At 39.1% G+C, this 26,824-nt stretch overlaps 5 protein-coding genes across 5 annotated transcripts; 4 read left to right on the top strand and 1 right to left on the bottom strand.

Annotated features, from left to right (window-relative positions):
* Positions 1 to 3,421: 3,421 nt before the first annotated feature.
* On the top strand, positions 3,422 to 6,848 carry LOC134859383 (tripartite motif-containing protein 16-like). Its single transcript, XM_063875847.1, is given in 2 exon segments — positions 3,422 to 4,457; positions 4,460 to 6,848. Coding segments are annotated over 2 exon segments (1,671 nt in total). The 5' UTR covers positions 3,422 to 3,445; the 3' UTR covers positions 5,119 to 6,848.
* Positions 6,789 to 10,391, top strand: LOC134859384 (transmembrane emp24 domain-containing protein 9-like). Its single transcript, XM_063875849.1, has 6 exons — positions 6,789 to 7,153; positions 8,383 to 8,483; positions 9,023 to 9,148; positions 9,422 to 9,562; positions 9,703 to 9,818; positions 10,043 to 10,391. The coding sequence occupies exons 1-6, from the start codon at positions 7,018 to 7,020 to the stop codon at positions 10,044 to 10,046; spliced, it is 624 nt and encodes a 207-aa protein (XP_063731919.1). The 5' UTR covers positions 6,789 to 7,017; the 3' UTR covers positions 10,047 to 10,391.
* A 30-nt stretch (positions 10,392 to 10,421) lies between these two features.
* tmem216 (transmembrane protein 216) lies at positions 10,422 to 14,332 on the bottom strand. Its single transcript, XM_063875850.1, has 5 exons — positions 14,255 to 14,332; positions 13,789 to 13,802; positions 13,556 to 13,649; positions 12,708 to 12,800; positions 10,422 to 12,480 (listed from the first exon to the last, which is right to left on the bottom strand). Exons 1-5 carry the CDS (start codon positions 14,262 to 14,264, stop codon positions 12,275 to 12,277), a joined length of 417 nt encoding a protein of 138 aa, XP_063731920.1. The 5' UTR covers positions 14,265 to 14,332; the 3' UTR covers positions 10,422 to 12,274.
* An 828-nt stretch (positions 14,333 to 15,160) lies between these two features.
* Positions 15,161 to 19,554, top strand: LOC134859717 (transmembrane emp24 domain-containing protein 9). Its single transcript, XM_063876382.1, has 5 exons — positions 15,161 to 15,353; positions 16,790 to 16,890; positions 16,986 to 17,111; positions 17,479 to 17,625; positions 17,912 to 19,554. The coding sequence occupies exons 1-5, from the start codon at positions 15,206 to 15,208 to the stop codon at positions 18,059 to 18,061; spliced, it is 672 nt and encodes a 223-aa protein (XP_063732452.1). The 5' UTR covers positions 15,161 to 15,205; the 3' UTR covers positions 18,062 to 19,554.
* A 1,080-nt stretch (positions 19,555 to 20,634) lies between these two features.
* Positions 20,635 to 26,177, top strand: b4galt7 (xylosylprotein beta 1,4-galactosyltransferase, polypeptide 7 (galactosyltransferase I)). The gene is made up of 6 exons (XM_063877119.1): positions 20,635 to 21,171; positions 23,018 to 23,350; positions 24,247 to 24,472; positions 25,051 to 25,134; positions 25,368 to 25,472; positions 25,556 to 26,177. The coding sequence occupies exons 1-6, from the start codon at positions 21,119 to 21,121 to the stop codon at positions 25,709 to 25,711; spliced, it is 957 nt and encodes a 318-aa protein (XP_063733189.1). The 5' UTR covers positions 20,635 to 21,118; the 3' UTR covers positions 25,712 to 26,177.
* Positions 26,178 to 26,824: the final 647 nt, after the last annotated feature.

A 26,824-nucleotide genomic window follows, 5' to 3' on the forward strand; every position in this document is an offset into this window, starting at 1 on the left:
GTGGATCCTGAGTCGTGGCTGTTATTGTAGTCGTGGTTTGAGTCGTGGTTGTGCTTGTCGCTGTGGTCCTGAGTCGTGGATCCTGAGTCGTGGATCCTGAGTCGTGGATCCTGAGTTGTGGCTGTTATTCTAGTCGTGGTTTGAGTCGTGGCTGTGCCTGTCGCTGTGGTCCTGAGTCATTGAAGAGGTTGTGGCTGTATCTAGAACTGTCTTTAGGATTAATATTATTACCAGTATTATTTGACAAGGAATTGGCCTTTCTAGTTTTGTATTTCTTAGCAAAGAAAGGGAATTGCTATTATTATTATTATTATGATGATCATCATAATTGTTGTTGTTGTTGTTGTTATTATTATTCTTTTATTGTATTTAAGGGTGTTTCTTTTTTTTAAAATAATTTTGTATTCACGTGTGCCAACATCCTTGTCCAAGAATAAAAATAGTCATTAGCAACATTATTATTATTATTATTATTATTATTATTATTATTATTATTATTATTATTATTATTATTATTATTATTATTATTATTATTATTATTTTTTATTATTATTATTATTATTATTATTATTATTATTATTATTATTATTTATTTATTTTAAAGCCCTGGTGTTGGATTGCCCTCAGGGAATTTCTTCTACTTAATAATGTTTTGTTTCATTTTAGTTGATGTGATGTCCATCTCCCCCACCTCTCAGCTCCCATCATGCCTCTGTGCTATTGACAGAGCATTAGAATATGATTTCAGGCATCTTCATTTGTTTCCCCCCCACCCCCCCCCCCACCCCCCCCACGCTGCTGGTAAACATAAATCACAGCATGCAGAGCCCAGAGCTCATATAAATGTCAGGAGAGACAGCGGAGCTCATAAACCCAGTGCCGCCGCTCCCATAACGCGCATTACGCGCTGTGCGTAGGGCACCAAGTGTCGAGGGGGCACCACCAAAAATAGCCTAATGAAAAATCGTCATAATAATTATAAGGCCGAAATTATTTCAGTAGACTATAGAAATATGAGGCACTTTTTAGGCATACTACTCAAAGGTACCGATGGTGCCCCCCTCTCCCCTCCCCCCTCCCCTCCCCACTCACTCATCACAACTCATAATGTTTTTTTATTGGGGGGGGAGGGCATCATGAAGGAATTATGCTTAGGGCACCAAAATGGCTAGCAGCGGCACTGCATAAACCTCTAATTTGATCTTTAGTCATCCGGGACACGGCGTGGATAAAAGCTCATCTCGTAAATCATGGTTTTCTGCTCTCTGTCAGCTGCCATGTGGACGCCAAATGTACTTAAAGTATCAAAAGTTAGAGAAGTCATTCTGCAGGAAAACACCTCCATGTGTGATATATATATATATATATATATATATATATATATATATATATTTAACATTATTGAATGTATTTTATTTTATTTGTATTATTATTATTATTATTATTTTCTACTTTTTAAAAATGTTTTTTCAATGCATATTTTTTATATTTATTGTTGATATCCAGCCCCTCCTTAGGAGTTTTTATTTTATTTTATTAGGGTTAGGTTTAAAATATTTTTGAATGAATTATTTATTTTATTTATGTTTGATATAAAGCCTTTTTTTAAATGAATATTATTATAATTATTATTTTACAAAGAAAAGGAGGATAAAATCCTAACCCAATGCAATAAAAAGATACATTTATGCAAGAACCAATAATAACAATAATAATAACAATGACAATAATAATCATAATAATCATAAAAAATACAACGTATTGTAAATAAATAGATATAACATTAGCATTGACATCAACAAATGACCACGAATAAATGCAAAATGATTAAAAACTCACACAAAATGACCAAAGAAACAATGCAACAAACTTCAAAGGGATGCAAAATGAGCAGTAGTAGAGCAAAAATAATTACAAAGGGAAACAAAATGAACAAAAACACAAAAAAAAACTATTGGAAAAAGACTACAGAGACATGCTAAACTACAGTCTCCAACAAAGAAGTGACCCAAGTGAAAAGTCAAATATCATCCAAAGAAAATATGTAGAAATGTAAATTGACATCGTGTCTATTGTGACTTCAGTGAGGGGTTTGTGTGCAGGCAGACGGAGATGAAGCCGCAGTTATGAACAGAGGGCGGTGTTCAACAAAGTGGCACAATTTAATTTGTGCAGCAGGAACTGCACGGCTGCGATAGACTCAGTAATGAAACCTCTCAGCTTTAAGTTCTGTCTACTTTATATTCACAAAGAGAAACGAGCGAGGCAGCCATTGTGGAGACATGCAAATACGCTGATCTCTTTAATACGAGCTGCACCCAATTGGAGGGCGACTTTGACAAGCAGAACAAATGCCCTGCGAGCGCAAACATGTGCAGGTCAGGAGGAGCGGCGCTGATGGACGAGGAAGCATTCAACTTTCTTTATCCTCTTTTCAACGCCGGCAGTCACATTCTGCATGTTCGCATACTGTTAAATTAGTCATCTGAGATTAGAGACGGCTTAAGGAAGGAAAGTTTTTCCCTTGAAAAGTTGATAAAGCTTTTCGACTTCATGTATACTGAACATATGCAAAAACAAAATGTGGGGAAGTTTGTATTTGTTGGAGAGTGTCTGAAGTTTGTTCTGTGTACATATACACTGTGTCCGGCTGCTATTCATTACAAACTACTTAATGTCATCGGGGGCCGAAGGGATGACCTGCAAAATGTCACTGAAAAGAATACAAAACGATTACAAACAGGTGATGAATAGAGACAAAACGACAATTGACAAACACATAACGCATTCAAACGACCCATAGGGACCACGAGATGCAAAGTTAGTACAAACAGACACAAAATTATAAGAAATAGAAGCAAAAAACTGTCCCAAAAAGATGCAAAATGCAAGAAAATAAGGAATTTGATACATAATGCAAATCATAAATGTAAAAGGACTATAAATGGATGCAAAATCACAGGGGGAGAAATCATCATGAATACATGCAAAACAACTAAAAAGGGAGACAAAATCACCAAACAGTAATGCAAATAGACATCCCTTTTTATGTTATTTGGTTGATTTATTCACATTTATTTCCCTATACTTCCATACTGACATGCCTACGTATATTTTATGAATTGGTTGCGTTAACACAGATGATTTTCAAATTAATAAACACATTTGTTTTTGTTCTTTAGTCAAATAACTTTCTATCAGAATTTGAAAAAACTGTTTCAAGTTGAAAGTCCAACAATCCTTTCTTTGCATTGCAAAGGACAGACACCACACCCTGCCTCTGAACATGCACTCTGTGTGTTATGCAGTACACAGGAAGAAGAGGAAGGGTTAGTACAAACGGCTGATGCCTCATTCTCTGTTGAGTGTAAACGAGAGGAGGCGGAGCAGAGATTGCTTCTGAGAAAGTGAAACCATTTGACATTCAGAAACACTGAGAGGCAAAATGGCGCAGCAAGAAAATCCGCTGGACCAAGATAAATTCAGCTGTTCGATCTGTCTGGAGCTACTGAAGGAACCGGTGACTATTCCTTGTGGACACAACTACTGCATGAAGTGTATTCAATGCCACTGGGATGAGATGCTAATCTACAGCTGCCCTGTGTGTAGACAGGACTTTATGCCAAGGCCTGTCCTGGCGAAAAACACCATGCTAGCAGATTTAGTGGAGGAGCTGAAGAAGACTGGACTCCAAGCTGCTCCTGCTGATCACTGCTATGCTGGACCTGAAGATGTGGGATGTGATTTCTGCACTGGGAGAAAACTGAGAGCCTTGAAGTCCTGTCTGCAGTGTGTGGCCTCCTACTGTGAGAAACACCTCCAGCCTCACTATGAATCAGCTCCATTCAAGAAACACAAGCTGGTGGAGCCCTCCAAGAAGCTCCAGGAGAACATGTGCTCACATCACGACGAGGTGATGAAGATGTTCTGCCGCACTGATCAGCAGTGTATCTGTTTAATCTGCACTATGGAGGAACATAAAGGCCACAACACAGTGTCAGCTGCAGCAGAGAGGACTGAGAGGCAGAAAGTGCTCGATGAGGGTCGAATAAACATCCTGCAGGGAATCCAGGACAGACAGAAAGATGTGAAGCTGCTTAAACAGGAAGCTGAGGCCATCGATCGCTCTGCTGATAAAGCAGTGGATGACAGTGAGAAGATGTTCACTGAGCTGATCCGTCTCCTGGAGGAAAGAAGCTCTGATGTGAAGCAGCAGGTCAGATCCAAGCAGAAGAGTGAAGTGAGTCGAGTCAAAGAGCTTCAGGAGAAGCTGGAGCAGGAGATCTCTGAGCTGAAGAGGAGAGAATCCGAGCTGCAGAAGTTCTCATCCACAGAGGATCACACCCAGTTCCTGCACAGCTACCCCTCTCTGTCAGCCCTCAGTGTATCTAAACACTTATCCAGCATCAAAATCCGTCCTCTGAGATACTTTGAGGACGTGACAGTGGCCGTGTCGAAGTCAGAGATAAACTGCAGGACATCCTGAAGAAGACATGGACAAACATCTCACTGATGGTGAGTGAAGTGAACGTTTTACTGCCACCACCAGAGCCAAAAACCAGAGCTGGATTCCTAAAATATTCACATGACATTACACTGGATCCAAGCACAGCAAACATACGGCTGGTATTATCTGAGGGAGACAAAAAAGCAACATTCTTGAGGATTTCCCCGTTGGTGTTGTTGCGGGTTTTTTACAGTTACCCAGGCAGATTCAATGTAGGGCCTCAGGTCCTGAGCAAAGAGAGTCTGACTGGACGTTGTTACTGGGAAGTGGAGTGGAGTGGGAGGGGAGTTTGGGTTGCGCTTGCATACAAGAACATCAGCGGAACAGGAAGTTTGGATGAACGTTTGTTTGACAGGTCTTGGGCATTATATTGTGACAATGACGGTTTTACCTTTTGGTACAACAACATCAAAACTCCCGTCTCAGGTCCTCAGTCCTCCAGAGTAGGGGTGTACCTGGATCACGATGCAGGTATTCTGTCCTTCTACAGCATCTCTAAAACCATGACTCTCCTCCACAGAGTCCAGACCACATTCACTCAGCCGCTCCATGCTGTACTTTGGTTTAATAATTGTCTTCCTGCCACTGCTGAGATCTGCACCCTCAAGTAGACAAGGGTCATTTAAGTCCAGCTCAGTCAGTTGCAATTATGTTCAGTCAGTTAACTTTGGGGTAAATTTACTACTGAAGTACAAAAGTTATTGGACAAAAAAAAGATGGCGAACAGTTGTTTCCTTGGTGAAAGTCTTGTGTTTGGTGTTCCTGCAAGAATGAAACTATGCTGATTTTAGAGCATATTTTTGGCTCAGAAACTGTTGGTGACAGCAGGTTTAACACGAGATGTACCTTTATTAATCTCTGTGGAGAAATGTGAGTGTTTATGCAGCAACAGAAGAGAGGAAAAACAGTACAGGTTCACACAGGGATATGAAACACAAATTAGAAATTTAAAATTCTAAAGAATAAAAAATATATTCAGATAAGTAACGAGAGAATTGTTAAAAATATACACATGTACAGTATGTGTTCAGAGACAGAGTGCAGGTCAAAGTTATTGTGCAAGAGTGCAGGCTTTATGTGCAGTCCGGGTTACTGTCAGTGAGTCACATGGTTAACCCCTTGGTGTGCAGCCTGATGGCTACAGGCACAAAGGAGTTTCCCAGGCGCGTAGTGCTGTGCCGAGGTGGGATGAGTCTGTGGCTGAACGTACTCCTCATCTTCACTAGCTCTGCATGGATGGGTGGGTTATCCAGGATACTGTCCAGTTTCCTCGTCATCCTTCCTTCAGCCACCTTTTCCAGATTGTCCAGTTTAACTCCAACAACAGAGCTAGCTTTCCTCAGGAGTTTGTTCAGCCTGTCAGCATCCCTTTAGTTGGTGTCCCCCCCAGCACACCACGGCAAAGAAGAGCACACTGGCCCCCACAGACTGGTAGAACGTCTGCAGCAGCCTCTTGCACACGTTGAAGGACCTGAGCCTCCTCAGCAGGTAATTCTGTTACCTTTAGAATTTATTTAGACTGCGTGTTGGATTCTGACAGCTAATAGTTGTGGCATTTCTTCCACTGTCAATCAACGCATTGAAACGCCTCTATTTGACTGCTTTGTTTACTTAGGTAACGTAATGACATTTGGGAACATTAAAGCATGAAGCAAGCAGAAATCTATTATCACATTTATGCTTTGTTATTTTGGGATATTATACAGCTGTAATTATCCTGATCATAATCAATAGGAGATGATTCATTATTTGGGATTCTGATCAAACAAAGGGATGTGTGGATTAAATGATTGAACCATTCATTTCATAGACTTACTTATGGGATGTGTGAACAAACTGCAGCATGATGAATAAGAAAGATAAGATAGACCTTTATTGATCCCTGTAGGGAAATGCATGTGTTACATCAGCAACAGACTAAGAGAAACATATGAGACACACAAGGATTAAAATAAAAAGAATGTACATATTTACAGATATGTGATCAAGGTTTAATATATACATTTAAATGTGCAGGTAAATTAACAAAGCATTTTTCTTCTTGTCTTCGTTTAAGGTATCATTTGAAGCTAATGTGAGGGTTAAACTGAGGCACTTCCTCCTGAAACACCATCAGTGTTCATGCGAAGAACTTTTTTTTTTCTGTCCTGCTGGATATCTTACATGTCAATATGTTTAATCCCAATGTGTATGAAATAATAATCTGAATTTGTAAAGTTACTAAAGCTGTCTTATAAATGAAATGAATGAAAAGACGACATTTGAGTTTCTAATTTTAATATTGCAGTTGCTGTTTTGATTAAAGTTTAAAATAAAGTGCTCAAAAACTGTTGAAAAGGCATTTATTTGCTTTTAATTTCTTTTATGTCTGTTGTGTTTTTCTGTTTTTCTGTTTTTCGTACTATTATATTTTACCGCGTTACCCGAATGATTTGGAAGTTTTATTGATACTTTGTACGTTGACAGTTTTAAATAAAGTTTTTCTAACAGAGCTCGGTCGCCGTTTGAACATGGCGGCCGTTAAGGTGTTGACAGTTGTACTTCTGAACTTCTCCTTCACTTTTGTCTCGTCTTTGTACTTTCACATGGGGGACACCGAGAGGAAATGCTTCATAGAGGAGATGACGGAAAAGACGGTGCTCATGGGTGAGTTTAACCCGGGATAAAGAGGGTTTAACCCGGTATAACGATACGTTAGCTCACAGGCAGATCAGCTGATCAACTAACTATGCGGAAGTTCCTTTAAAGGCACAAATGCACAGTAATAAACAGCATCAACTCATCGACTATAAATACAAGTTACCATCACATACACTGTATAAAGAGTTTAGTGGTATATGATTCAAGATTCCAAGGCTTGTTTATTGTCATATGTACAGTGGCTACTGTGTAGAAATGTCAATGAAAAACTCAAGACCCAACAATTCAACATGAATATAAGACATAAATCAATAAAACACATTTATAAAACAACAGAAAAGGCGCAAGAACAAGTTAAGTTAGCTCACAGCTGAGGAGTTCCTTTAATGGCCAAATGTACAGTAATAAACAGTGTTAAAGTAACTGTCAGATTAATTTACTGGTTTATCATGAAGGCTTTTTTTTAATCTAACCTGTATGAAGGCTCTTTTGAACAGGACACATAAAAACGCATCTCTTTGTTTAGACTTTATTTGTTTTATGTCTAAAAGGGAATATATTACAGCAAAAAAACAACAGAAAAACATTGGTATCTGCAACAACATGGGCCAATAGTGTCTGCTAAATAAGGGTATCGGCTGAGAAATTGGTGCATCCAAATGTGTATTACAGTATCTCTAATCGTGTTGGATTACCCTTTTTAATTCATGGGGATAGAAAGTGTTTAAAATCAGAGGAAACTAACTCAGTAACAGAAACACCGGAGTTTTGTGTCACAGTCCTGAAAAATACTACTAATAATATGGTCACATTTAAGTAAAATAGGAAACATGTTACAGGTAGGGTGGCCAGACGTCCGGCCTTAGGTCTGGACGCGTATTTGTCCTCCTTCTTGACTAAAGCCGGACGTCTGGCCACCCTACTTACAGGTGTATCGATACCTTTCCAGAAGTGGGATTAATTTTACATTTTATGTCACTGTAATTTAAATATTTTCCAAGGGAAGATAAGTCCAGGAATTTGGGATATTTTGCAAAATCACATTATTTAATAGGGAACTTATTTGGGGGAAAATACATCTACCAAAGAAGATTTAATGGATTTTAAAGATGTGTTACTATCTGCATATGATGTAGAAAATACTGCCTGAGCTACATTTTCATTGTACTCCTGCTAATGGAAAGTATTATCGTTAGTTTGACCTAGTTTCTCTTCGTGTTGTCGTCTCTCTGCAGGTACCTATCGGACCCAGCTGTTTGACCGGCAGAGAGACGAGTACCTGCTGGCCTCTCAGGACGTCGCTTTATCAGTCGAGGTCAAAGATCCTAATGACAAGGTTTGTCCTGGTGTGCAGTTGCTGACTAAATAAAAAATATATACATGTTTTTGACCCATCCTCCACACTCAGCTGGAGGTTTTTTACACCTGAAAAACTTAAGTTAGAAAACAGCATCCAGGGTTTTCACAGTGATTTTGTTTTACTAACCGAGACGGAATAAAACAGAAAGGATTAGCTGTTAATCAGTGTGAGCGTTGACATTAATCTGAAATAAAAGGACAAAAAAACACCAATTTGAACAAACGTTATAAATAACAATAATTACATTTTTCTATAAGTTTTGATTTTATGTAATTTTTTTGTTATTTTCAGAATTTGTTTTTTGCTTGTATTCATTTTTATTTTTAGGTTAAAAAAAAAGGTTTAGTTTATATATATTTTTAGTTTGTTATGACAAAAACAATCCCGGTTGGTTAACATCTGAGTAGAATACCTTTGTTAAATGATATAAGATATAATAACATTTTTAAATGACGTTTTTATTCAATTCTACAAAACTGCATGTTGAAAACAGTGTGTTTGATTTATTCCTGCAGCTGGTTCTGTCTCGGTCTCACGGCTCGGAGGGAAGCTTCAGATTCACATCGCTTGAACCGGGAGAATACCAGATCTGTCTGCAAGCAAACTGTTCACAGCGCTGCCTGCCTGCTGCAGTCCTGCTGGTGAGAGAACACGCTTTCGTAGAGCGGTGCAGAAATGAGTCCTAAACCCGGAAAGTACTTTTACCACCTGCGGTCCCCTCGTCTCGAAGTGAATGTTTTTTTGAGCGTGTTTGTGGTGAAATGACACCAGCACATATACAATACCAAAACCACGTCATCTTTAAACCGTAACAACTACCTTGTGTATAAAAGCTGAGGCATTGGAGGTTATTTTAAAAAATAATAACACATTTAATTTTTCAAGTTTATCCAAGATGAATGTCCCTCCTGCAGGCGGTTCACTTGGACATCAGAGCGGGCGAGCGAACAAACAACTACGCTGAGATCGCTGCTAATCTGACGAAGCTGCAGCTGAGAGTCCGACAGCTGACGGAGCAGGTCAAACAGATCCAGAGCGGACTCTACTACCACAAGGTGTGTGTCTGTGTGTGTGAAGATTTATTCTGGCAGTATGACACCATCTCTAGTTTTGTTTCTAGTTTTCCATTGTTAGGATAATTCCTTAGCAAAAACACTGTTTAATTGTGTTGAATCTGTGTCTGTTTGCTTTCCAGTTGAGAGAAAAAGAGTTCCTTGATGTGACACAGAGCATCAACATGTGGATCTTCTGGTGGCCGGTCGCTCGCTCGCTCTACGTGGTTTTCATCATCTGCTGGCACACCAAGTCCTGGTGAGACCTGCAGTGACCCAGATTCCTCCTCCAAAAACAGTTTTACTTTAACGTGGATCCTTTTTACATTTCTTCATCCATCATTATAACTTGTAAAACAAAGCATTGATCTCAGTTCGTAGAAAAACAGATTTACATTTTAATAGGAAAATACAAAGTTTTATTTACAACACTGGAAGAAAGCTCTGTACATTTGAACATGTAGTGTCCGCTCTGTGTTTCAGGTGACGTTCTCCTTCAGTACACTTTAGACCTACAAGGGAAACAGGAAAGAGAGGGACTTACCAAACTTGTGAATATTTCCAAAATCAAATACTTTTTTATAGGACTGACCTCCAATATTCGACTATTCGATTCGGAGAGGTCTGATTCGACTATGAACCTCGTAGTCGAATCTTCGTAAAATGTTGTTATACAACAAAGACCATACCATTCTGACTATATGGGGTGCCCGCGGCTGCCGAGCATTAATTGTTACATAGAATGTCTGTTTTTGTTATATAAAAGCCTATTTCAATGCAAAATGTGTCTATTTTATGTTAATAAAGAGTTCCAATGATTTGTTCGTTTAAATGGTAGTCTTAGTTTATTACGGTAATAAATCACACCCACTGCAGTTGCGCAATCCAAATGAGCGCAGGTGAGCAGCACACAGGACCGTTTTATTGGCTCACTATGGCTACTAAAGAGACATCAAATGTGTGGAACTATTTTGAAAAGGTTAAAGATGACCCGAAGAAAGTGAAGTGTAAGTTGTGTGAGCAGGTTCTTGCATATCACACGACGACAACCAACATGGCATACCATTTGAAGCGGGTAAGGCTTGTTAACTTTACAAACAAACAAACAGTTCTACCACTCTTTTATCAATACAGGCATTAAAGTATTATTGTTATATTATTCTATCATTTACAGTTACACCCGGAGTGTCATGACGACAACTCAGCCGGCACGTCTGCATCAGCGGCGGCCCCGAGATTAACGCAAAAAAAAACTTGATTTGAGACCACCACTTTCAGAGAAGAGAAAAAGGGAAATTACTGAACAGATTGCGGAGTTTGTGGCACTTGCTATGAGGCCTGTGCGCATTGTTGAGGGTGGGGGATTTAAAGAATTCTTGCGCACACTTGAGCCAGGCTACACCGTCCCTACAAGAGCTACGGTGATGGATATCGTGCACACAAAATATCTGTCGACACGGTCAGAGATATACAGGGCAATACAGGACTGTGAAGCTGTCAGTTTCACAACTGATGGACCTCGCTTCAGATGGAGGCTTATCTCACAGTCACATCACATTTCATCACTGGAGACTGGTGACTGGAGAGTTTTGTTTTAGAAACAAAAAAAATGGAGGACAGTCACACAGCCGATCACATTGCACGAGAACTGACGGAGATAATTTGCGAGTGGGACATTCCAAGTACCAAGATTGTTTCTGTGGTGCATGACAACGCAGCAAACATGGTTGCATGCACCAACCATGGTTGCGTGCACCAACCAGTTGGTCCAGCAGCCCTCCTGGGGAAATATGAAAGGGGTGCGCTGCGCGGGCCACACATTACAACTCTGCATAAACAGCGCTCTGAAGCAGGACCCCATTTGCCGCACTGTTGCTGCTGCAAGGCGCTTGGTTTCTCATTTAAAAAAAAGCGCAAAGGCCACCACAGCACTTCAAGATAAACAGAAACAACAGAACGTTCCTCAGCATAAACTGATGCAGGATGTTGTCACCCGTTGGAACTCTGTTTATTTGATGCTCGATCGCTTGATCGAACAGAAGGGGCCAGTTTCAGACGTGCTCACAGATGACAGTGTGAGCAAACGGTCCGATCGTGACCTGGAGCTATCCACATCACAGTGGCGCACAGCAGAGGACATTGTCGCTGTTCTCAAACCAATGATCACTCTGACAGAGCTTTTGTCCCAAGAAAATAATGCATCCCTGTCTGCCACTGTCCCCATGCTTATGAATATTAAAAAAAGACTTGGTGGTGCATGCGGACGACAGTCGAACCACAAAGATCCTCAAGACTACGCTGTCCGAGGAGATGGACAGGCGATGGGAGCTTAAAGGGCCAGGGCTGGAAAGAAGTGTTATGTCATTTTGCACTAGTTCCAGGCTGTTGCGATAAGTTTAATTATTTATTTATTTTATCCCGATTCCCGAGTGTAAACGGTGAATTGAAAGCCAAGAAATAGGTTCTTAACTCTTAACTTATCTGGCTTTAAATAAATAAAGGTATTTGTTTCACACCTACCATGTTTTTTGAGCTCTTTTGTTTGAAACGGAAAAATATAAAGATCTAGCTGCTATCTGAAAAAAAAAAAGGTTGGACTATCAGTCGACTACGGCAAAATCTGACGAATCAGATTCGACTATGAAAATCCTTAGTCGAAAACAGCCCTACTTTTTTATATACTGAGACCCCCCCACCCGATTTGAGATGATTTGGTCACCTGGAGAAGGAGGATAAGGAGAGGAGTCCGAGCAGGAACTCGAGGGCGTAGAAGACGAGCAGCACGGCGCTGAGGAGGAACTCCAGCCGCAGGACGAAGGTCTGCAGCAGCAGGTAGTAAACGGCCAGCGCCGCGCAGGGAAGCAGGATGAAGAGCGACGCACACGACGCCAGAGAGCGCTCACACAGGTTCCCCTTCCACCCTGAAAACCCACAATGCACCCTGAGGTCAGTATTGAGGGAGCCAGGGAGATGCTGCCTTAAGGGTCCAGTACATAAATACAACATCCTGCTATCTGGAGTTGTGTGAGTGTAATACTGCTTGTGTTCACATGGTGACAGCAAAGAGCAGCATGCAGATTTGTGGAAATGTAATAGTATGCATCTTCATTTAACGTAGTTCAGGTACAGTTAGATTTTTCTGTTTCACCGTAAAAGATCCTGAGGGTCTCCAGGCCGAGGAACAGCAGCAGCAGCACCACGTCCAGAACCAGGTTATCAGACGGGTAGGGCAGCATGATCCCTACACACAGGAAATACATACATGTGACCATACTCTCAGTATGCACTTTGTTTTCCTGACAGTTGTTGATTCACTTTAAGGAATAAAAACTGAAATGTTCCCAATGCTTGAAGCTTCATTTTGTTATTCATCTGTGCACTGGTATCAAGAATCTAATTCTACTGAAACTCTTACAATATAAAAAAAGATTAAGAGAAAAATACATTTGATGTAAAAGGACTAAATGAAGTAATGCAAGTGGTATTTCTGAAAACTATGAATCAAATGTAGTATCTTATATGATGTTGGAACACTCAGAAATCATCTAAAAGAGAACATTGATTTATCCGGGAGAAATATGAAAGCCTTTCTTGTCATAAAACAACAGATGTCTCTTCCAAAATGCATATTTAGAAAGACTCAGTTGTAGATGTACTGTTTTGTGTTTTCCTTTGCTGATTATGGTGCTCTCTGCAGCAAGTCACATTTCCCCCAGTGACAATTAAGATGAACTGAAGTGTAGTGTGAGGGTGTCCCCACTAGATGTCCCTGTACTACAATAAAAAGATCAACACAATGGCTTCAGTGTCTTCACAAAGTTATGTCTCCTCACAATAGGCGTCATTATACTTAGGGACGCTAGGAACATGTCCCCAATGCATTAGGATCATTTGTTGAAAATGTTCTGAAAATAGCGTGCACAAAGATGTGTACATGAACAGAACATGCTTCCAAAAGTTTCCAGACTTGTGTAGGTGTGAAATGCTCTGACAGACCTTTATAGATGAACATCAGGATCTCTGCCAGGTAGAAGGCCGCAAAGTACCAGACGTTCAGGTAGAGGAGGACCTGCAGAGGAGTGGACGACAGCTGAGGGAGAAGGAGTCAAGGACACAACAGAGGAACACACACACACACACACACACACACACACACACACACACACACACACACACACACACCAAAACAGTGGCAGTATGTGTGTGCATAAGTTTCATGTGAAGGATACAATTGGTTGGCTCCCTGCAGAGAAGAAGAAACATATATATATGATTCATAGTTGTTATAAATTGAATACATTTTTGCTTTGCTTTAATATACACGGTACAACTGTAAAGAAACCAAATGACTCACTGAGATATATGATATTCTTATTCTGATATAAAATGTAACATGTAATAGAGTATGTCTACACTCTGGTACTTCTACTTTTACTTAAGTACAAGATCTGAGTACTTCTTCCACCTCTGTTTATTAGTTATATAGAATATAGAAGTCTTTGTGAGAAGCTTCTTAAATGGCTAACATGCTAACGGCTGACGACCTTACCAACATACTTTTTCATTCTTCTATTTGTCACAAGGTAAGCTTAACCACAACCCGTTCAAGTAGTAAATAGCATTAGTTTAATATACTTTTATTATTATTTGTATTTCATGTATAAATGTTTTTCGCCACAAAGAGTGATGACTTACCCGGCGCCATGTTTGATTGCCATGGAAACAGCTTGGGCGGAAGAGCCCTTTCTTCGGGGTTAGGTTCAACCCGCAGCAGTTTCCCTTTACTGCCCTCTACAGTCTGCATGTGGGACTACTAGATAGATAGACGGAGCGACAGACAGACAGACAAACAGACAGACAGACAGACAGACAGTCTTTTGCTATGCTCAGTCATTTTTAATGTTACATTACACCTATGTTCAATCACTTATAATATTCGTCATACTTGCATTACTGTAGCTCATCTATGCTCCTGTGCATCCAGTTCCCATACCAGTAGCATAATCAACATGCCATTCTCCTTTAGCTGCTTTTATCCTACTCTGATGATGATTTAACATAAATATAATGTACATTTAAAATGACTTTAAGAATAGCTGAAGACAAACGATGTTACTCCCAGGTGTTGAACCAGAGACCCACTCATGAAACAACAACCCGCCTTTAGGCCATACTAACATACTCTAAGAATGAACGCCCAACAGTAGGTGTTGCTGTGATGTTTTTAGGAGTTAAATTGTACCTTTAAGCACACAATGAACACAAATGCGGTGTGCATATGTTCTGCAAGAAATTCGATTGGCCACAATGTTTTGTTTGGTGGTGTTGTATTCTGTGGATCCGACATTTATAACTAATGCAATTTCAATTCCTCTGTTTCAACAAGTCTGGGTTTCTTTAACAATATATGTTGCTATTTCACTTTCTTTCACTTCCTCTGACAAGTCCCACTTTTATTTGGAAGTTTACAACACAGCGCAACCCATCTCCTCTATCTTATTTCCCACATCAGTTATCGTATGTCCCAACGCATTAAAAACTACAACACCCAGCCACCCGTACGGCGCGCTGATTGGCCAGACTTAAACGAGGGTTTACGTGGCACTGCTGTTTTCACGCACGCGCAGTCTCTCGCTCTCTGCTCTGATGGTGTCTGTCAGGATGCGGTCGTGTGTGTTGTCGGTTTTACTCCTAAACGTTTTCTACAACGTCGTCTCCTCTCTGTACTTCCACATCGGAGAGACCGAGAAGAAATGCTTCATAGAGGAGATCCCGGACGAGACGATGATTATCGGTGAGTGAGGAGAGGAATTCAACCGGCTAATGTGCTAATGCTAACTAGCTCTCCAACTTGAGCTAATATTAGCTAATCGGCTAACTCAGTTCAAACAGACACACACACGGATCTGTAGCGCTGATGTGTTGATTTACAGCTCAGTATTTAGACTCACACACTCTTAGCAGTTAATCATACATTAAAAACTCCTTTTATATTTGCATAACTCCGAGTTCTATCTTGAATAAAGCAGCAGTTTAAGTCACATTTTATTAGCTAAATCTTTGTTGAATTAGTTAAATGTTAATGTTGTACTACTCTGGACACCCTTAGTATCATGTTAAGAAATGTAATATTCAACCTCCACTTAATAAACTAATTAAACTAGTTTTGAAAGTGTTTGACTTGGTGAAGTCCTGAGTCATGTTTCACACAGTCAACAAGGTCTGCGAGAATCAAATATCAGGTTCATTTGAGTTAACTCTATCAGTTATGCAGGGTGCACTAAAAGTTATTCCATAAAATGAACATTTTTACAAATAAATGTCAGTAAAATGGATTCATTAATGACGTAGATTAAACTGACAATATTATGGTTATGTAAAACTATATCTAGTTAAATGTCACTAACATGTTGCCCAGCTCTAAAGTCAACTCTTCCGGTGAAGAACAAGGTTATAAGTGACCTGACTTACCTCGGTCCACCTGTTTGTGCAAATAAAGCTCAAGCCTGTAAAATGAAGGGACTTTAACAAGTGGCTCAAATATGTTGGATGACCATAAAAAAAAGAAGTGCAGTCTGCAAAATGAATCCACAGAAACAAAGAGTAACATCTGTTTCAACTTAGCCAATAAAATCTAACTAAAAATACAACTGAAAAGTTCTCATTAGTTTTTGAAGCACTTGAACACATGTTCAGCTCTAACTTTTAGTACACAGGTCAAGTGCTGTAAACATTTGTACATATTTTGAATTGAAAAATCACATTACACACCTGTCCCCCTTTTACTTTTAACATATCATACTGAGTACACGTGCCCTTGTAATATCAATACTTGGATAAGATAAAGATAAGACAGAGTACAATTAAATACTGTACAGTAGAATAAATACTGCTGTTAAATACTATTAATATGGTGGCCTGCTGCTACCTCATTATTTTGTATACGTTCCCTTACTTTTTAGTGCTGCTAATTATTTCTGTTCCCTTTTCTTTGGTTTTCTTTATTAATATATGCTTGCTTTTCTATGTAATATGTTACTCCACCTATCATGATTTGGCCTGCACATTTCTTGGCTGTAGTAAAGGAAATGTTACTGCTGTGGGACGAATAAAGGACTTTCATACGACGTCCAACATTAGTCCATTAGAAAAAGATATCACCTCCATGAACCCCGAACCTCTCTCTGTGCATCAGTAAAGTATTTCTGACTCCTGACTCTGTGTTTTCAGGTAACTACCGCACTCAGCTGTACGACAAACAGCGAGAGGAGTATCTACCGGCCACGCAGGGCCTCGGCATGTTCGTCGAGGTGAAAGATCCCGACGACAAGGTGACCAAACACTTGCGACATCAACCTGAAGTACCTTCATCATCCTTTTACTCCTCAGCCTATCAGAGGTTAACCGCGTTGTGTTTTTCCTGCAGGTGATCCTGTCGCGGCAGTACGGCTCAGAGGGCAGGTTCACCTTCACCTCGCACACACCTGGAGAGCATCAGATCTGTCTGCACTCCAACTCCTCCAAGTTTGCGCTCTTCGCCGGAGGCCTGCTGGTGAGGAGACGGGAGTTTAAATAAAGTGGTGCAGGGTATATGCATGCACTATATAAAGTACTTAGAATATATAAGATTCTGCTAAATGAGAAGTATAGTTGATGCTAATACGTTTGCACTTATGGTTTGAATGCAGGACTAAACTTTTACCAGAGAATTTCTACACTAAATCATTTCTATTTTTAATAATTTGACTAAACATCCTTAGCTTGTGTTAACCACAGTCTTTGTTTCAGGCTTCTAACCAAAATAACGTCAAAAAACATTGTCTTCAAGATAAGCAAACAGGAAGTGCTAAACTGCCGACCCATTTCCTGGTTTTGTGACTCTCTCCTGCACCTCTCTCTAAATGAACTTTGTGTTGCAGAGGGTTCACCTGGACATCCAGGTGGGGGAACACGCCAACAACTACGCTGAGATCGCTGCCAAAGACAAGCTGACGGAGCTGCAGCTCAGAGTCCGGCAGCTGGTGGAGCAGGTGGATCAGATCCAGAAGGAGCAGAACTACCAGAGGGTCAGTACCAGGACCAGAGCAGGATCTATGTCTGCTCTGTAGTTAAAGGGACATGCAACATGGGACAGAGAAGGAGTTTCAGGAGTTGTTTAAGACGTTTTGACTCCATTGAAAGTTAATATTGATGTACGCTGGCTGCTAAAAGCTAACGTCAACTAGCCCTTCTCCTTCCAGTATAAGGAATACAAAAATCCTCGCTGCACAACTTTACAGATTTAAGATGGTATTTAAACCTGCTGCTGTTACGCATCCTGATATGTGTGTGTGTGTGTGTGTCATCCATCAGTACCGTGAGGAGCGTTTCCGTCAGACGAGCGAGAGCACGAACCAGCGCGTCCTCTGGTGGTCCATCGTGCAGACCCTCATCCTCGTGGCCATCGGGATCTGGCAGATGAGACACCTCAAGAGCTTCTTCGAGGCCAAGAAACTGGTGTAACCTTTTCCTGTGTGTGTATGTGAGAGCGTGTGTGAGAAAGAGGGTGTGTGTGTGTGATTGTGTGAGAAAGAAGGCGTGTGTGTGTGCCTGGTCTCTACTGATTGATGAAGTGCTGAGAAGAAAAACTGCAAGGAAGACGGGACGCAGGGAAATCCAGCTGCATGAAAAACATCTTTAGATAATAATAATATGAATAATTATACAAGGTTAAATGTAGACGCCTTCAAACGGAGTTGCTTTCACATAAAAACATTTCATACTCAGAATAAAATTACAACTGAAAAGCAGAAACTTGACATAGAAAAGTAAAACAAACATAAAACCACATGAAAGCAATTCTGAAACAGGTTTTTAAAAGTGTGTTTTTTAAATAGCAGCCCTGATCTTAGGCAGGCAGATATTATTATTGATATTATGATTATTGGTATTGGTGGTCCCGTTGTCTTTGCAGTAGACTATCAGGGGAAAATGTGACGACTCTATTTATTTAGTTCTGCTTCTCTCGTCAGAATTGAACCCGTCGGTTGAGTTTTTAAACCTTATTTCTGACTCCCCTCTCTGTGAGGAGGACCACACGTGTTACTGGCCAACTAGAGATTCCATTTTAAGCAAATTAAAATCTGGATTTGAGCAATTTTTAATCATATTGTTGGGCAAAATGCAGGAGTATAACGTGGAGACTCTGCAACAAAACTAAAACTCTTGGCACTGTTTTCAGTAGCGTTGATTCAGAGGGACTTCCCCCTCATGACTGACTCCAGCTTAACGTGTTTTTTTTCTGCGAGAACACAGGAAGTGTGTTGCAGACTTCTCATGCAGAAAAACACGTTTTTAATCTTGCCACAGGCCGCTGGGTCGCTGTTTTTTTTAAAATCCACCTCATTGCCACAGATCAGGTTTGATCTCTGTCTGATTTAGAATAAAACCAGCTGTGTTTCTTTACAAAAATCCAGCTTGTTGTGAAAACGTTTGACATGAAAGCATCAGATGTTGCATTAAAAATCTATCGGGACTCAAAAACGTATCCTATTTTGGCTTCTTGAAGAATATTTTGGAGTTTAAAACACAGAAACTGTGGCCTGATGATCTTAACCTCAAGGTTTTTTTTACTTCCTTTTAAAGTAGAACATAACAAATGTATTATTAAATCATTCAGCTTCCATTTAGTTACAAATCTGAGCCTGAGGAGTAAGAAAAAGTCCCCCATCTTTCAGATTTAAAATTCACATTTTTGAGAAACTCTTACTTAGCAAAGTGTTTCCCTCCTCAGCTTTAAAGATTGATATCATTGTTTTATTCTTTCTTCCTCTCTGGTGGTGTGTGTATAACAGTTTTATGTTGCTGGTAGTTTTCAGAAATGTTTTCCGGGGTTAGAATTAAAAAGGTTGGAAGAGGGCTTTGAATTTATTTTATTTTTAGGGAGATTTTTGTCCATGTGAAATCTGTCTGGAATTGCACTCAAAAATAAAGTTTGTCACATTTGTTTAAAGGCCTGATGGTTTCTTTCATTCTTGCAATATTCCTCAACTAAACATTATTAAAGTCACTGTAGGAGGATTTCCACGGCTGCCACTTTTATTATAGGGGAACAACTCAAACGAAGAAATGTATTTCACTTGTAATAAAGAAATTATGGTTCCTTACGTAAAAATGTAAGTTTTGAGAAGCTATTTCAGCTTTTGTACAGATCCAGTTATACTATTTTTCAAGGGTCTCTGCATCTGACCCATCCTAGTGTTGGGAGCAGTGTAGGGAACGCTGCCTTGCTGAGGTGACCTTCCAATTCCTAAACCAAGTCCCTATGGATGGAGCCACCACAGACCCATCCTTAATTAGAAATACTACACTGTAAAAAACATTTGGTCTTGGTTTGGATAAAAAAGCAATATGTTTTTTTATTTTCTAATTAAAAACAGTAAAACTATTCAGCAAATGGTTAAACATGCACCCAACAAAACCAAGTGACACTTTACCATGTTTTTTTAGGCCCCATCTCTACCTTATTGCTAAAACATTAAAACTTAAACCACCTAAATATTTATGCCTTTCATGTTCTGTTTTAATTGTATTTATTAATCAATATTTATAACAAAAATAATATATATATTTATGTAGTGTTTGTGGGTAGTAAGTTGGAATAAAACAATGACATGTATTAACAGTATTTGAGTACACGTAATTATATACAACGATAATTAATGTACCTTTTAATAGTTTAATATTCGCCATTAAAATGTTGTAAAAGTTCATTTATGGTATGTCTCTACAGGATGCATGTATAAAAAGAACATACAATTGTTATAAGCCCTATATTTAACTAATTGTGTGACAGGCACAGCATTTTTCAGAATAAACAGTTAAACTATTAAGCAGAATTTCACTTTCACAATTGATTTCATTTTCTTTCACCATTACTAATAACAATAGTACATGAGCATTATTATTCATACATATTTATAAGTATACATACTAAATACAGTTTCTAAGTTCAGTTCTTGAGCACAAGTAGTAATATTGAACTGTCACGTTGCATGTTAAAAAACTGGTAGGAACCTTTAGTTCTAGATGTTGCAACACGGTCTCAAATGCAACACGGACATCACTACAATCGGCTTTCTGTTTGATATTTTTCCACCGTGAAATTACCGTTAGATTTTATCTCTCCCGGTTCTGTGGTTCTTTAGTCTTATTCACTGCTTTAATCAAACGTTAACGGACACTCGGTGGCGGACAAAGCGGACCGAAAAACGGGGAGATATTTGAACCCGGAGCTTTGGAGCGTGAGAACCGCTACATGCTACGTGTACAGTAATAACAACTTGGAGGCCAGAAACCGCTTTTAAAGAACATGGATTATTCTCTTATTGTGACTTAAATAAGCAAATGTTTTCCGGCTCTAAGGGGCCGGGGGGAGTTTGGGTGGAGTTAGCAGAAAGTTAGCATGGAAGACAATGTGAAGGAAGATGAAACACTGATGTGAAAAACTACATTTACCTTTTTGTTTTTGAAGAGTTTGTGTTTTTAAAATTTAATCTCGAATCACATCTGGGTTTGAAGATGATGTACTCATCCAGGAGGAAGCCTGTCCTCTACTTCAAAGAGGAGAGAAGGTGAGAGGGATTTTATTCTGAATATTATTAAGGATTGGATTGTATTCTCTATTTCGATTGTTAAAGATTATATTTAATTTCAGTTATTTATTTCCAAATGTTAGAAATAAAGTTACTACATATTTATTTTAAGTAATTATAATTCCAGCCATAGTTAGTTTCACATCCTCCTTTATTTGTGATATTTAAAAATAATATATATTTTCGTTTTGTTTTTTATTATATGTAGTGTTTTGTTATTTTCTGCTGTATTTTTAAGATGCTATTTTACTTTGCTTTTACTACCGATGTATAAATGTGTTTTATGTTTAAGGTGGTTTTAATGGCAGATTGCTACACCATTCTCTTTTGCAATTTTTTTAAATTACATTTATTAATGTTATGTTATAAATTATATATATATACTGTTTTTGGTTTTGTTATTTTCTGTTGTATTTTTAAGATGATATTTAAAGTTTTTTTACTACATATATTTCTTTTTTTTAAGGTGATATAAAAACATTCTACTTTTGCGAATTATATTTATTAAAATTTGAAACATATATAGTTTGTCCACATTATTATTTTTGAATATACTTTGTGTAATGTTCAGTATCTGGAAACTAATGTTAGAATGAATCTAATATAACGCTGTAGATATACCTTCTTTAAATAGTTCTTCAGTATAACAAAAAGCTTAAAGAGAAGGAAGGAAGTTTTATTAAGATACTAAGTCGTAAAATCCTCTTTCTTGGCCTTTTTTTCTTAAAGAAATGAGATCTGTAAAGTTGCTCATCAGCCAGATAAGTGAGTGGAGACTGTGGATCATTATTGCATGGCTCTGATAAAATCACTCAAAAATATTGGAGATTTCTCTCAAATCTAAAGACACTTAAGCTGCTAAATGCTCCGCTATGTTCCCTAACTTGTCTCTGACTTTTCAAATGTATTTAATCCTAATCATTCATCTTTGTATAGGTACATTTGTTCAATCTTTTGGTAGATGCGTTGGGCTAAGAGGTCTGTCACGATCAGTCCTTTAGTTGGATTATATATCTTTTACACAATATATTAAGGTAAACAATTATTGCTTTTTCAAGATCGTGATGATTATAATATAAAAGCATAAATCGCAACTTTTAATTCTTAAGAAAATTCCAACATTAAAATTGGAATGTGAAAAAAACGGTCAAATATCATAAATTAATGAAATAAAAAATAAAAATATTTCGGATAAAAACTTTTGGCAAACAAAGCTTTATCACCTGGAAAGTAAAATTAAGAAATAAAATATCACAACCATAAACAAATAATATAAATATCGAGTTTAAAAAAGTGGCTGATTGTGTAAATGTTATTTTTTGTAATTGTGTTTATTGAAATCTTTTGAGATGTGATGATGAAGGCTTTTAAAAATGTAGGTTACTGTACCTCAAAAAATGCTGGAAAATTAGAATGTTACTCCTTGAAGGAAGATTAACCTTAAATAAGACAACAACAGATTTATGTACCAAGTTTAAAACTAAAAGAATCCATCCCTGCACAGGTGTGTAGGAATATGAGAAAATCCGATGCTGCATATGAAATCAAACGTATGAGAAACAAACAAGATAGAAAAGCTGTGTCCCTTGATGCATGTCAGTGTGTATCTGAACTAACCGCTGCATCCTTTTGATTTATCTGTGCACGTCGGTTTTATCTGTAGTTTGTGAACTAACAGTGATATTGTTCAGAGTTCTTTTTGCCTTTCTTTAACAAAACTGAGGTTAAATGTAGGATATATTTAAGAAAACACTGGGGCTCTGGAGTGTTGTAAGTATTTATAAGAAATGCTGCTCTCATAAAATGACTATCATTTTGACTCCAGGTTCCTCTCCGGTAAATGCACCGTGTACAAGCTGTTCGGGCTGTGCATGGTGCTGCTGCTCGTCTCTCTGCTGTGGCTGCAGCTCAGCTGTTCGGGGGAGATGTCCTCCCCCCTGCATGAGGAGCGCCGCCTCCCCCCGCAGCCTCCCTGCCCCCCCACCAACAGGCAGGCGGAGGACGACCAGTCGTGGGGTCCTCACAAGCTGGCCCTCATCGTGCCCTTCAGGGAGCGCTTCGACGAGCTGCTGGTGTTCGTGCCCTTCATGCACGACTTCCTGAACAAGAAGAAGATCCGCCACCAGATCCTCGTCATCAACCAGGTGGACCACTACAGGTGGGGGGGCGCTGTGACAGGGTTTACCGCAGCCATCGCACAAGCTAAGCTGTAGCAGCGTCACACGCATGAACTTACTTTGTGGATTGCTCATGTTTTTACTCGTGGTTTGAAATGTTTTTAGATGTGACGGAGCAGAGGGTTCTTCTTCTGTCAGTGTTCTTTTGGAGTGTGTGAATGGGTCATGTCTTTTACCTGCAAACCAAATCTATTTCCAGGTACAAATAAATAACCTGAACCCGAGGGAGTCTATAAATCATATTGCATACTTTCATGGATTCTCACACAATATCCAATGTTTGGTTATTTAAATTGAATGAGTTCAATCCGAGAGGATATTATTCCCAAATAGTTTGCATATTTTAAATATATATTTCACACTTTAACAGTTTTTTATTTGTCCATTTAATCACAGATAATATCCAAGTTTTAAATGTAAGTTTAATGTCAGAAAATATTGTACTTTATCTTGTGAATGTACAAATTTAATCTCTTCATTTAATTCAAAATAATCTTGTACATTTACCGCTTTAATCTCAAAGAATATCTACGTTTCTTTAATGTATTGGCCTGTTTAATGTCAGAGAATATTAAAGGTTTTCTAGTAAAAATATAACTTTTATTTCAGAGAGTAATATATTTTTGTCTTTGTCTAAATGTACATCTTTAAATTCATAATAAAAAATGTAGAAACGTGAAAACACCCTAAAAATGTGACCCTAAGTGTACCACTTTAACCCCGGAGAATATAAAAGGAAATGGCAACATTTGCAACCTGTCTCTCAGAGAATATCTCAGATTGTTCTCTTGAAAGTACCACCTCAATCCAAAGACCCAGTGGTATAAAGATATTCCTGTGTATTTCTGGTCAGTCAGTACACCTGTTCTTGTTCCAGGTTCAACCGAGCGTCCCTGATCAACGTGGGCTTCCTGGAGAGCGGGAATGACACGGACTACCTGGCGATGCACGACGTGGATCTGCTGCCGCTCAACAAGGCTCTGGATTACGGCTTCCCCTCCGAGGGGCCGTTCCACGTGGCGTCGCCCGAGCTGCACCCCCTGTATCACTACAAGACCTACGTGGGGGGGATCCTCATGCTCACCAAGAAACACTACCACATGGTACGGCACAAACACACAGAAATATACCATAATGTAATTAACTCTAAAGTCCCATAAGGGAACAAAGGTCACATTAATGTGCACATCAAAAACAGTTCAAGTAAGAAAAGAAGATATATTATATAATAATATATCTTTCTAGTGTTGCTAAAAAACAATTTAGAAAAATAATAATTAAATATAAATAATAATTCTAAATAATATATTGATTATTATTGATTATTACATTTTAAAATTGCACAGAAAAAAAATAACCTTATTTTTGTGTGATATAAATAAATATATTCATAAATAAATAATTATTTTTAAAAATGGATTATTGATTAAAAACATGTTTGTATAGTTTGCACATTTACAGACATATACAAATATATATTTATTAAGGCTGAATGTTTTAACGTATGAATGTTTTGAGTTACAGTCAAGCATTAACCCCTTACTGTCCCGTCCCTAAATAAAATTCTAGGTGAAGGGAAAACAGTTTGGGCACCCGCCTGTTCTTCTGCTCACAGTACATTTTTGCACAAAGTCAACCTGCAGAAAAAATACAACATTTAATTCTGGTTTTTATTTTCCAGTGTAACGGGATGTCCAACAGGTTCTGGGGTTGGGGCCGAGAAGACGACGAGTTCTACAGAAGACTGAGGAAAGCCGACTTGCAGGTCAAAAATCAACCCGTGGAGTTTGTGTTTTTATTCATGAGGAAGCTTTTGTTGGTTTACCAGTTTTATTGGTCAAAATTCAGGGATTTTTATGATTTATTTTCTGACATTGCTACGTAAAATGTGTGCAGTATTGGTCTTTAGTATATTACACTTTTTTTACTTTACAACAGCATTTATGAGTCAGTTTTTATCGATTAAACTCAGCTTAATTTTGTGTTGTTGTTTTTCAGCTCTTCAGGCCGAGCGGCATCACGACGGGATATAACACATTCCTCCACATCCACGACTCGGCCTGGAGGAAAAGAGACCAGAAGAGAGTCGCCTCGCAGAAACAGGTAGGAGATTTCAAATACACAATCAAGGATTCAAAAAATATATGAAAATCTAATGACTCCTTCCCATCTGCCTGCCCCTGCAGGAGCAGTTTAAGGTGGATCCAGAGGGGGGGCTGACGAACCTCAAGTACCAGGTGGATTCGAGGCGGGAGCTGAGCATCAGCGGCGCTCCGTGCACCGTCATCAACACCCGGCTGGAGTGCGACCAGGACCTGACGCCCTGGTGCCTCCTCACATAGACACGCAGGATCTAAAGGTCAGATTTCAAAATCCCGCGGCGACGCTCCGAGCGTTTCCACGCTAACGCTGGTCCTGGTTCGAGACTTTGCAGCAGAGGAAACCGTGACTGAACGGAGCAGAAACCCTGCAGAGGAACGTCTTTATGATTATCAGGTACATCTCAACAATAAAACTGCTGATTCACAAGGAATAAAAAACCGTCGGATGGTTTTAAGACTTTTAATTTATGGACTTTCAGCAGCAGAAACCTCAGTGCACGGACACGGACTTTAGCAGCAAACCACGGCTGTATTATTTCAGCGTTTTGGGATCATTGTTACATTTAAAAACTAACATCTGAAGTGTGTTTCATGGTACTTTTTTGAGTGTCTGCTGTTGAAATGCAGAGGGAGGAAGCAGTAAGTATGTTTTTCTACTTTGTATTTTTTGTGTCTTCAACAAAACTCGCCAAAGATTAAAAAATAATCAATGTATGAGATCTGGAATTTGCATTAAGAGAAAACCTCCCCAAATGTACTTTTAAAAAAATCAATCAAAGACTGCAGCAGAAATGGAACGTGCATGAAGCGGGAGAGGGAAACCTTTGCAGAGAAACATCTCCATTTTCAGGTACATCTCTACGGTGGCCCACGAGTGCAAACGGCCCAAAACTTTTCCATTAGAGAGAAAACCGCTGCAGTTTCAAAGATGTTGACTTAAGGGATTAGAAAGTTGGCCATAATATCAGAAGGCATCATGTTGTTAGAATAAGCCAATAAAAACGTAGATTTTAAGGATGCAGAGACAGTTGTCCAACTTCCTAATCCCCAAATGTCAACAAGCGCTCCGGTGCCAGCTGTGTGCGTCACTTTTAAGTGTCCCGGTTGTATTTTGAGCTTAAAGTAAACACTGCATGTTTCTTTAAGTTGGTGAAGGTTTTCTTGATTAGCACGTGTATGGGCACAGAAGTGTATTTAAATGTGCGTCCTCGCTGAAACTGAAGTGCGTTTCTCCTTTTGGAAATGTTCTGGTCCATTGTAGCGTGTTTGCTCCTGTGGGCCGCCGTACATCTCATCTATAACCCTGCTGATTCAAAAGAGAGTGGAGTAAAAAACCCACCGGATGGTTTTTCA

The sequence above is a fragment of the Eleginops maclovinus genome, chromosome 23 (genome assembly GCF_036324505.1).
Source record: "Eleginops maclovinus isolate JMC-PN-2008 ecotype Puerto Natales chromosome 23, JC_Emac_rtc_rv5, whole genome shotgun sequence".
Classification (NCBI taxonomy): Eukaryota; Metazoa; Chordata; class Actinopteri; order Perciformes; family Eleginopidae; genus Eleginops; species Eleginops maclovinus.

What these genes read in the sequence shown, in the direction of transcription:
- LOC134859384 (XM_063875849.1), top strand. Translation starts at nt 7,018, where the DNA reads ATGGCGGCCGTTAAGGTGTTGACAGTTGTACTTCTGAACTTCTCCTTC. An exon ending in GGAAAAGACGGTGCTCATGG is followed by an intron (nt 7,154 to 8,382) that starts GTGAGTTTAACC and finishes GTCTCTCTGCAG; the next exon opens with GTACCTATCGGACCCAGCTG. An exon ending in GCGGACTCTACTACCACAAG is followed by an intron (nt 9,563 to 9,702) that starts GTGTGTGTCTGT and finishes TTTGCTTTCCAG; the next exon opens with TTGAGAGAAAAAGAGTTCCT.
- tmem216 (XM_063875850.1), bottom strand. An exon ending in CCTGATGTTCATCTATAAAG is followed by an intron (nt 12,801 to 13,555) that starts GTCTGTCAGAGC and finishes TCCTGTGTGTAG; the next exon opens with GGATCATGCTGCCCTACCCG. An exon ending in GACCCTCAGGATCTTTTACG is followed by an intron (nt 12,481 to 12,707) that starts GTGAAACAGAAA and finishes GTGGGTTTTCAG; the next exon opens with GGTGGAAGGGGAACCTGTGT.
- LOC134859717 (XM_063876382.1), top strand. Translation starts at nt 15,206, where the DNA reads ATGGTGTCTGTCAGGATGCGGTCGTGTGTGTTGTCGGTTTTACTCCTA. An exon ending in GGACGAGACGATGATTATCG is followed by an intron (nt 15,354 to 16,789) that starts GTGAGTGAGGAG and finishes CTGTGTTTTCAG; the next exon opens with GTAACTACCGCACTCAGCTG. An exon ending in TGAAAGATCCCGACGACAAG is followed by an intron (nt 16,891 to 16,985) that starts GTGACCAAACAC and finishes TTTTTCCTGCAG; the next exon opens with GTGATCCTGTCGCGGCAGTA.
- b4galt7 (XM_063877119.1), top strand. Translation starts at nt 21,119, where the DNA reads ATGATGTACTCATCCAGGAGGAAGCCTGTCCTCTACTTCAAAGAGGAG. An exon ending in TACTTCAAAGAGGAGAGAAG is followed by an intron (nt 21,172 to 23,017) that starts GTGAGAGGGATT and finishes TTTTGACTCCAG; the next exon opens with GTTCCTCTCCGGTAAATGCA. An exon ending in TGAGGAAAGCCGACTTGCAG is followed by an intron (nt 25,135 to 25,367) that starts GTCAAAAATCAA and finishes GTTGTTTTTCAG; the next exon opens with CTCTTCAGGCCGAGCGGCAT.